This window comes from Coregonus clupeaformis, unplaced genomic scaffold, assembly GCF_020615455.1.
Source record: "Coregonus clupeaformis isolate EN_2021a unplaced genomic scaffold, ASM2061545v1 scaf1427, whole genome shotgun sequence".
NCBI lineage: Eukaryota > Metazoa > Chordata > Actinopteri > Salmoniformes > Salmonidae > Coregonus > Coregonus clupeaformis.
In genome coordinates this window covers 130,001-140,174 of record NW_025534881.1, presented here as the reverse complement: position 1 = coordinate 140,174, position 10,174 = coordinate 130,001, and the positions used below count along the sequence as shown (strand labels likewise).

Sequence of the window (10,174 nt, the reverse complement as noted above, 5' to 3'; positions counted from 1 at the left end):
ACGACACCAGGATGGCAGAGGGGACAGCCGTGGAAGGGGAGGGGGTGACACCGTGAAGGCAGAGGTGACAGCGTTGGAGGGTAGAGCGTGACAGCGCGACGAAGGCAGAGGCTACAGCGCTTGGGAAGGTAGAGCTAAGACAGCTGGAGGCAGAGAAGGATAGCGCTTGGAAGCTAGAGGGGTGACAGCGCTTGAAGGGTGAGAGGCTGACAGTTGGAAGGCAGAGACGTGACAGCGTTTGGAAGGGTAGAGACGTGACAGCGTTTGGAAGGGTAGAGGCGTGGACAGCTGGAGGCAGAGACGCACAGCGCTTGAAGGGGCGTGTTGGAGGTGACAGCGCTTTGGAAGGCGGTAGAGGGTGACAGCGATTGGAAGGGCAGAGGCGACGACAGCCGCTTTGGAAGGGTAGAGAGGGCGACAGCGCTGGAAGGGCAGAGGGAAGCGCTTGGAAGGAGAGAGGACAGCGCTTGGAAGGGAGAGGGTGACAGCGCTTTGGAAGGGTAGAGGGGTGACAGCGCTTGGAAGCCAGGGGTGACAGCGGGGAGGAGAGGGGAGGACAGCGCTTTGAAGGCAGAGGCGACAGCGCTTTGGAAGGGCAGAGGGCTGACAGCCGCTTGAAGGGGAGAGGGCAGCGCTTGGAAGGAGAGGCAGCCTGGCGGAGACGTGGACACCCAGCGGGGCAGAGACGACACGCGGGCAGAGGACAGCTAAGGAGAGGGGACCGCTTGGAAGGCCAGAGGGGGACAGCGCTGGAGGCAGAGGGGTGACAGCCTGAAGGGGCAGAGGGGTGCACGCGGAAGGGGGACGTGACACGCTTAGGAAGGGGCGGGTCAGCGCTTGGAGGGAGGGGTGAAGCGCTTGGAAGGGCAGAGGCACTTAAGCGCTTGGGAGAGAGAGGGTTGACAGCCGCTTGGAAGGAGAGGGACAGCGCTGGAAGGGAGAGGGTTGACAGCCGCTTGAAGGGCAGAGACGACAGCTTGAAGGGTAGAGGGCGTGACAGCCCGCTGGAAGGGGTAGAGGGCACAGCGCTGAAGGTCAGACGGACAGCGTGAAGGAGACGCTGACAGCCGCTTTGGAAGGGCAGAGGCGTGACAGCCGCTTTGGAAGGGAAGAGGGTGACAGCCGCTTTGGAAGGGCAGAGGGGTGACAGACGCTTGGAAGGGAGAGGGGCGACAGCGCTTGGAGGCAGAGACGCGACACGCTTGAAGGGCAGACGCGTGACACCAGCTTGGGAGGGAGAGACTGAGCTGGAAGGGCGAGCGGACAGCGTTGGAAGGAGAGGACACGCGGGGGAGAGAGCGTGGGGCAGAGGGCCGCGGAGGGAGAGGGTGACAGCGCTTGGAAGGGTAGAGGAGTGGACAGCGCTTGGAAGGAGAGGGTGACAGCGCTTGGAAGGAGTAGAGGGGTGACAGCGTTTGGGAAGGAGAGGGCGTGACAGCGCTTGGAAGGAGAGGGGTGACAGCGCTTAAGGGTGAGGGGACGGCGGTTGAGGGCAGGACAGCCCTTGAGGGAGAGACGTGACAGCGCTTTGAAGGGCAGAGGGAACGGATCAGCGCTTGAGAGGGCAGAGGGGTGACAGCGCTTGAATGGCTCAGAGGGTGACAGCGCTTGGCCAAGGGCAGAGACGTGACAGCGCTTGGGAAGGGCAGAGGGGCGTTGGGAGGGAGAGAGGGTGACAGCGTTTGGGAGGGTAGAGGGGTGACAGCGTTTGGAAGGGGAGAGGGGCGTTGGAAGGGCAGAGGGGTGACAGCGCTGAAGGGCAGAGCGTGACAGCTTGGGAGGGAGAGGGGGGACAGCGTAGGAGGGGTGACAGCGACAAGGGAAGGGGAGAGGGGGCAGCTTGGAAGGCCAGAGGCACAGCGCGAAGGGCAGAGGGGTGACAGCGCTTGAAGGTAGAGGGTGACAGCGCTTTGGAAGGGAGAGGTAGACAGCAGTTGGAAGGGTAGAGGGGTGACAGCGTTTGGAAGGGGAGAGGGGAGACAGCGCGCTGAAGAGAGACGGCAGCTTTGAAGGGGAGCTGACAGCGCCTGGAAGGGTAGAGGGGCGCGCTTGGAAGGGTAGAGACGTGGACAGCGCTTAGGGAAGGGAAGAGGGTACGCTGGAAGGGGAGAGACGTGACAGCGTTTGGAAGGGGAGAGGGGTAGACACGCTTGAAAGGAGAGGGGTGACAGCGCTTGGGAGGGCAGAGGTGACAGCCGCTTGGGAGGGAGACGGACAGCCGCTTGGGAGGGGCAGAGGGCTGACAGCGCGGAAGGAGAGTCAGCGTTGAATGGCAGAGGTGGACAGCCGCTTTGGAAGGGAGAGGGGTGACAGCGCTGGAAGGGCAGAGGGTGACAGCGCTTGGGGAAGGGCAGAGACGTGACACTTGAAGCGGCAGAGGCGTGACAGCGCTTGGAAGGGCAGAGGGGTGAAGCGCTTTGGAAGGGTAGAGGGGTGACAGCCTTGGAAGGGGAGACGACAGCGCTTTGAAGGGCAGAGGGGTGACAGCGGAGGAGGGGACGCTTGAAGGGGCAGAGACGACAGGCTTTGGAAGGGTAGAGGGGGACAGCGCTTGGAAGGGAGAGGGGTGACAGCGCTGAAGGGGAGGCCGACACCTGGAAGGGCAGAGACAGCGCTTGTAAGGGCAGAGGGGCGCTTTGGGAGGGCAGAGGCCCGACAGCCGCTTGGGGGGCAGAGCGTACAGCGCTTGGAAGAGAGGGACTTGAGGGCAGAGGGGGGACAGCGCTTGGGAAGGGAGAGAGCTGACAGCCGACTTGGAAGGGCAGAGAGCGGACAGCGCTTGGGAGGGCAGAGACGGACAGCGCTTTGGGAAGGGCAGAGCGGACAGCGCTTGAAGGGAGAGGGGACAGCGCTTTGGAAGGGCAGAGGGGTGACAGCGCTTAGGTAGAGGGGTGACAGCGCTTGGAAGGAGAGGGGTGGACAGCGCTTGAAGGAGAGGGGTGACAGGGTGAAGGGAGGTACTTTAAAGGGCAGAGGCGCGACAGCGCTTTGAAGGGGAGAGGGAGCACAGCCTCTGAAGGGAGAGGAGGAGACAGCGTTTGGGGAAGGGAGAGGGAAGGACAGCGCTTTGAAGGGCAGAGGGGTGACAGCGCTTGAAGGGCAGAGGGACAGCCGCTTTGGAAGGGCAGAGGGTGACGGCGCGGAAGGGCAGAGGCGTGACACGCTTGAAGGAGAGGGCGACAGCTTGGAAGGGTAGAGGCGACAGCGCTTGGAAGGGCAGAGGGCGACAAGCGCTTGGGAACGGCAGAGGGGGACAGCGTTGGGAGGGCAGAGGCGTGACAGGCCGCTTGAAGGGCAGAGACTGGACAGCGCTTTGGAAGGCAGAGGGGGCAGCGTTTGGAAGGGTAGAGGCGTGACAGCGTTTGGAAGGTAGAGACGTGACAGCGTTTGGAAGGGTAGAGGGGTGACAGCGTTTGGAAGGGTAGAGGGGTGACAGCGTTTGGAAGGGTAGAGGGGTGATAAGCGCTGAAGGGAGAGGGGACAGCGTTGGGGGGAGAGGGGTAGACAGCGCTTGGAAGGGGAGAGGGCTGACAGCGCTTGGAAGGGCAGAGGGGGGACAGCGCTTTGAAGGGCAGAGACCGACAGCGCTTGGAAGGCAGCAGACGGACAGCGCTTTGGAAGGCAGAGACGACAGCGCTTGGAAGGGCAGAGAGCGACAGCGCTTGGAAGGGGAGAGGGCGTGACAGCGCTTGGAAGGGAGAGGGTGACAGCGCTTGGAAGGGCAGAGGCGTGAACAGAGCGCTTGGAAGGGTAGAGGTGACAGCGCTTTGGAAGGGAGAGGGGTGACAGACGCTAAGGTAGAGGGCGTGACAGCGTTTGGAAGGGGAGAGGGGTGACAGCGTTTGGAAGGGTAGAGACGTGACAGCGTTTGGAAGGGTAGAGGGGTGACAGCGTTTGGAAGGGGAGAGGGCGACAGCGTGAGGAGGGGAACAGCGCTGAAGGGCAGAGGGGTGACAGCGCTTGAAGGGCAGAGACGGACAGCGCTTTGGAAGGGCAGAGGGGTGACAGCCGCTTGAAGGAGGGGTGACAGCGGTGGAAGGGAGAGGTGACAGCGCTTGGAAGGGCAGAGGGCGTGACAGCGCTTGAAGGGCAGAGGGGAAGCGCTGGGAAGGCAGAGACGCGACAGCGCTGGAAGGGTAGAGGCGGACAGCCTTGGGAAGGGGAGAGGGGACAGCGCTTGGAAGGGCAGGGGCGACAGCGCTTGGGAAGGAGAGGGGTGACAGCGCTGAAGGGTAGAGGCTCGCGGTGGGAAGGGCAGAGGGCTGGAAGCAGAGGAGGCCGACAGCCGCCTTGGAAGGGACATGGTTGGAGGGCTGACAGCAGTTGGGAGGGCAGGGTGACAGCGCTTGGAGGCAGAAGAACGGACAGCGCGAAGGGCAGAGGGGCAGACAGCCTTGAATGGGTGAGGGTGACAGCACTGGGAAGGGGCTGGAGGAAGGTACAGTCGCCTTGAAGGTCAGAGGGTGACGCGTGAAGGGGAGGGGACAGCGTTGGAAGGGCAGAGGCGGACAGCGCTTGAAGGGCAGAGGGGTACAGCGACTTGGAAGGAGGGCAGAGGCGGACAGCGCTTGAAGGAGAGGCGCAGCGCTCTGGAGGGCAGAGGGGGGACACGTTGGAAGGGCAGAGGGGGGACAGCGCTGGGAGGCAGAGAGCGAGACAGCCGCGGGCAGAGACGTGACAAGCGCTTGGAAGGGCAGAGGGGCGACAGCGCTTTGGAAGGTAGAGGGCGTACATAGGAAGGAGGACGGAAGCGCGAGGAGACCCCCAGAGGCCGCGCGCTTGGGAAGGGCAGAGGCACGTGACGAAGCCGCTCTGGAAGGGAGAGGGCGTGGACAGCGTTGGAAGGGGCAGAGGGTGACAGCGCTTGGAAGGGTAGAGGCGCGACAGCGCTTGGAAGGGTGAGGGTGACAGCGCTTGGAAGGGTAGAGAGGGTACAGCGCTTGGAAGGAGGGCAGCGCTTTGAAGGGCAGAGGGGTGACAGCGCTTGGAAGGCAGAGGGAGCAGCGCTTGGAAGGAGAGGGGGACAGCGCTTTGGAAGGGCAGAGGGACCACAGCCGAAGGAGAGGGTGACAGCGCTTGGGAAGGGCAGAGAGGGTGACAGCGCGGAAGCGGCAGAGGGGTGACAGCACCGAAGGGTGGAGAGGCACACGCTTGGAAGGGCAGAGGGGTGACAGCGCTTGGAAGGGTAGAGGGTGACAGCCGCTGAAGGCAGAGGCTGACGCTGAAGGGCAGAGACGCGCACAGCGCTTGGAACGGCAGAGGGGGGACAGCGCCTGAAGGGCAGAGACGGGACAAGCCGCTTGGGAGGGCAGAGGCGGACAGCGCTTTGGAAGGGGAGAGGGGTGGACAGCGCCTGGAAGGGTAGAGGGGACAGCCAGGGCAGAGACAGCAAGGGCAGAGGGGCGACAGCCGCTTGGAAGGCAGGAAAGGGGCATGGACAGCGCTTGAAGGGCAGAGGGTACAGCGCATTGGGAGGAGAGGCGTGACAGCGCTTGGAAGGGCAGAGGGAAGACAGACACCTTGGAAGGGAGAGGCTTGACAGCGCTTGAAGGGCAGAGGGACTTGACAGCGCTTGGAAGGGTAGAGACGGACAGCGCTTGAAGGGCAGAGGCGCGCTGGAAGGGCAGAGACGGGACAGCGTTGGAGGGCAGAGACGGACAGCCGGTTGGAAGGTAGAGGCTTGACAGCCGCTTGGAAGGGAGAGGAGTGACAGCGCTTTGGAAGGGTAGAGGGTCGACAGCCGCTATGGAGACAGAGGTGACAGCGCCTGGAAGGGCAGAGGGACAGCGCTTGGAAGGCAGAGGGGACAGCCGCTTGAAGGGGCAGAGGCGTGACAGCGCTGAAGGGAGAGGCACACCTGAAGGCAGAGGGGACTGAAGGGGAGAGGCTGACAGCTGGAGGAGAGGTACAGCGCCTGAAGGCAGAGAGGGACAGCGCAGGCAGAGGGACAGCGCTTGGAAGGGCAGACGGCAGCCGCTTTGGAAGGAGAGGCGTGACAGCCGCTTTAGAAGGGAGAGGTGACAGCGCTTGAAGGGAGAGGGTGACAGCGCTGGAAGGAGAGGACACAGGCGCTTGGAAGGGCAGAGGGTTGACAGCGCTTGAGGTAGAGGGGATGACAGCGCTTGAAGGAGAGGGACAGCGCTTAAAGGGCAGAGGGGTGACAGCCGCTTGGAAGGCAGAGACGTGACAGCGCTTTGGAAGGGCAGAGGGGCCGACAGCGCTTTGGAAGGAGAGGGGGTGACAAAGCGCTTTGAAGGAGAGGGGTGACAGCGCTTGGGAGGGAGAGGGGTGACAGCGCTTGGGAAGGGCAGAGGGTGACAGCGCTTGAAGGGGAGAGGGGACAGCCTTGGGAAGGGCAGAGGGGGGACAGCGCTTGAAAGAGGGGTGACAGCGCTGGAAGGAGAGGGGTGACAGCGCTTGGAAGGGACGTGAAGGGGTGACAGCGCTTGAGGGGTAGGGTGACACGCTTTGAAGGAGAGGGGTGACAGCGCTTGGAAGGGGTGACAGCCGCTGAAGCAGAGACAGCGCTTGAAGGGCAGAGCGGTGACAGCGCTTGGAAGGGAGAGGTGACAGCCGCTTGAAGGGAGAGGGTGACAGCGCTTGGAAGGGCAGAGGGCGACAGCGCCGGGAAGGGCAGAGGGCGGACAGCGCTTGGAAGGGAGAGGCGACAGCGCTTGGAAGGGAGAGGGTGGCGTGGAAGGGTAGAGGGTTGAGCGCTTGGAAGGCAGAGGGGTGACAGCGCTTGGAAGGGGAGAGGGGGACAGCTTGGAAGGAGGGGGGCGCGCTTGGAAGGAGAGGGGTGACAGCGTTTGGAAGGGTAGAGGGGTGACAGCGCGGAAGGAGAGGGGTGACGCCGCTTTGGAAGGAAGGGACACAGCGCTTGGAAGGGAGAGACGACAGCGCTTTGGAAGGGGAGGGGGCGACAGCCGCTTGAAGGGAGAGGGACAGCGCGTTGAGGAGAGGGACAGCGCTTGAAGGGAGAGGATGACAGCGCGTGGAAGGAGAGGGTGACAGCGCTTGGAAGGCAGAGGGGACAGCGGCTTGAATGGGTAGAGGGGGACAGCACTTTGGAAGGGCAGAGGGACAGCGCTTTGGAAGCGGCAGAGGGGGACAGCGCTTGAAGGAGAGGGGACAGCGCTTGGAAGGAGAGACGACAGCTTTGAAGGGCAGAGGGCGACAGCGCTTGGAAGGCAGAGGGTGACAGCGCTTTGGAAGGGTAGAGGGGTTACAGCCGCTTTGAAGGAGAGACGGACAGCCGCTTGAAGGGGAGAGGGGTGACAGCTTGGAAGGGCAGAGACTTGACAGCCCTTGAAGGGCAGAGGGGGACAGCGCTTGAAGGAGAGGGGTGACAGCGTTTGGAAGGGGAGAGGGGTGACAGCGTTTGGAAGGGTAGAGGGGTGACAGCGTTGGGGAGGGCAGAGGGTGACAGCGCTTTGGGAGTGGCAGAGGGGACAGCGCTTGAAGGGAGAGGGGGACAGCGCTTGAAGGGGAGAGGGGACAGCGCTTGGAAGGGCAGAGACGTGACAGCGCTTGGAAGGAGAGGGGTGACAGCGCTTGAAGGGAGAGGGGTGACAGCGTTGGAAGGGAGAGGGTGACAGCGCTTGGAAGGAGAGGGGGTGACAGCGCTTGGAAGGAGAGGGTGACAGTGCTCCGAAGGGCAGAGGGGCGACAGCGTGGAAGGGTAGAGGGGACAGCGCTTGGAAGGAGAGAGGTGACAGCGCTTTGAAGGAGAGACGGACAGCGTTGAAGGAGAGGGGTGACAGCGCTTGGAAGGCAGAGACGGACAGCGCTTGAAGGGGGCAGAGGGTGACAGCCGCTTGGAAGGAAGAGAGGGTGACAGCGCTTGGAAGGAGAGGGGGACAGCGCTTGGAAGGGCAGAGGGTGACAGCCGCTTTGGGGAGGGCAGAGGGGTGACAGCCGCTAGGGGGAGGGCAGAGGGCGACAGCGCTGAAGGAGAGGCGACAGCTTGGAAGGGAGAGGGGTGACAGCGTTTGGAAGGGTAGAGACGTGACAGCCGCTTGAAGGAGAGGGGTGACAGCGCTGGAAGGGCAGAGGGGACAGCGTTGGAAGGGAGGGGTGACAGCGCTTTGGAAAGAGGGGCGACAGCCGCTTGGAAGGGCAGAGACGTGACAGCCGCTTTGGAAGGGTAGAGGGGTGACAGCGTTTGGAAGGGTAGAGGGTGACAGCGTTTGGAAGGGTAGAGACGTGACAGCGTTTGGAAGGGTAGAGGGGTGACAGCGTTTGGAAGGGGAGAGGGGTGACAGCGTTTGGAAGGGGAGAGGGGTGACAGCGTTTGGAAGGGTAGAGACGTGACAGCGTTTGGAAGGGTAGAGGGGTGACAGCGTTTGGAAGGGTAGAGAGGTGACAGCGTTTGGAAGGGTAGAGGGGTGACAGCGTTTGGAAGGGTAGAGGGGTGACAGCGTTTGGAAGGGTAGAGGGGTGACAGCGTTTGGAAGGGTAGAGAGGTGACAGCGTTTGGAAGGGGAGAGACGTGACAGCGTTTGGAAGGGTAGAGACGTGACAGTACCCAAGCTTGTGAGAAACTGTGATTCTGGGAACAAAAAAAATATACAAACGAATACCAAAAAATTCCTGTTTTATTTAACGCATTACATGAAAACATTGTGAAGACAAAAAACTAAACACATTATGAATTAAATGTGATGAAAAGAAAAGTTCACATTTAGTATATTTACTCTCTGGATGACAAACAGCCCTAAAAGTGACTGAGGTCATGGGGTCATGGTGATGCAGAACTGTGTTCTTTCTGAAACACACAGGGGCCTATAGCAGCTACCTCTAACCTGACCTCAGTCTAGGAATCCCTTCCAAAAGACCCTGGATGCATCCCAAATGGCACCCTATTCCCTATGGGCCCTCCTGGAAGCGCTGAAGAGCGGGTGGGTGTTGTTCCCATGTGGGCCCTGCCCCTAGAACGATACTCCATGTGACGGAGTCATCAGCCCCAGACATGGAGCCCATGGTACCAGGCCTCCGCTGGAACTGATGAGGGAGAGAGAGAGAGATCACAGAGTTTACAAACCACAGACTGTATTGAGAACACAGAGTTTAGAATAGAGAACTGGAGGGGAGAGAGAGCGAGCATAGAGTTTAGAATATAGAACTGGAGGAGAGAGAGTTTAGAATATAGAACTGGGGGGGAGAGCTTAGAATATGGAACTGGAGGGAGAGAGAGAGAGATCACAGAGTTTACAACCACAGACTGTATTAAGAACACAGAGTTTAGAATAGAGAACTGGAGGGGAGAGCATAGAGATTAGAATATAGAACTGAGGGAGAGCATAGAGTTTAGAATATAGACTGGATGGGAGAAGAGCAGCATAGAGCTTAGAAATTAGAACTGAGGGAGGGCATAGAGCTTTAGAATATAGAACTGGAGGGGGAGAGCATAGAGTTTAGAATAGAGAACTGGAGGGGAGAGCATAGAGTTTAGAATATAGAACTGGAGGGGAGAGCATAGAGTTTAGAATATAGAACTGGAGGGGAGAGAGAGCAAGCATAGAGCTTAGAATGTAGAACTGGAGGGGAGAGCATAGAGTTTAGAATATAGAACTGGAGGGGAGAGCATAGAGTTTAGAATATAGAATTGGAGGGAGAGCATAGAGTTTAGAATATAGAATTGGAGGGGAGAGCATAGAGTTTAGAATATAGAACTGGAGGGAGAGCATAGAGTTTGGAATATAGAACTGAGGGGAGAGCATAGAGTTTAGAATATAGAACTGGAGGGGAGAGCATAGAGTTTAGAATATAGAACTGGAGGGGAGAGAGAGCAAGCATAGAGCTTAGAATGTAGAACTGGAGGGGAGAGCATAGAGTTTAGAATATAGAACTGGAGGGGAGAGCATAGAGTTTAGAATATAGAATTGGAGGGGAGAGCATAGAGTTTAGAATATAGAATTGGAGGGAGAGCATAGAGTTTAGAATATAGAACTGGAGGGGAGCATAGAGTTTAGGAATATAGAACTGGAGGGAGAGCATAGAGTTTAGAATATAGAACTGGAGGGAGAGCATATAGTTTAGAATATAGAACTGGAGGGGAGAGCATAGAGTTTAGAATATAGAACTGGAGGGGGAGAGAGAGCAAGCATAGAGCTTAGGAATATAGAACTGGAGGGAGAGAGAGTTTAGAATATAGAACTGGGAGGGGAGAGAG

At 59.9% G+C, this 10,174-nt stretch overlaps 1 protein-coding gene and 1 long non-coding RNA gene across 2 annotated transcripts in view; one reads left to right on the top strand and one right to left on the bottom strand.

Annotated features, from left to right (window-relative positions):
* Positions 1–215: 215 nt before the first annotated feature.
* LOC123487039 lies at positions 216–8,518 on the top strand. The gene is made up of 3 exons (XR_006659592.1): positions 216–272; positions 3,370–3,455; positions 8,362–8,518. It is a non-coding gene; the product is annotated as an uncharacterized LOC123487039 (long non-coding RNA).
* Positions 8,519–8,868: 350 nt separating this feature from the next.
* The window catches only part of LOC123487043 (general transcription and DNA repair factor IIH helicase subunit XPB-like), a 91,038-nt gene continuing 89,732 nt past the window's right edge, over positions 8,869–10,174 (bottom strand). Inside the window, 1 exon segment of the mRNA XM_045218194.1 lies at positions 8,869–9,003. Coding sequence (XP_045074129.1) covers positions 8,869–9,003 — 135 coding nt within the window.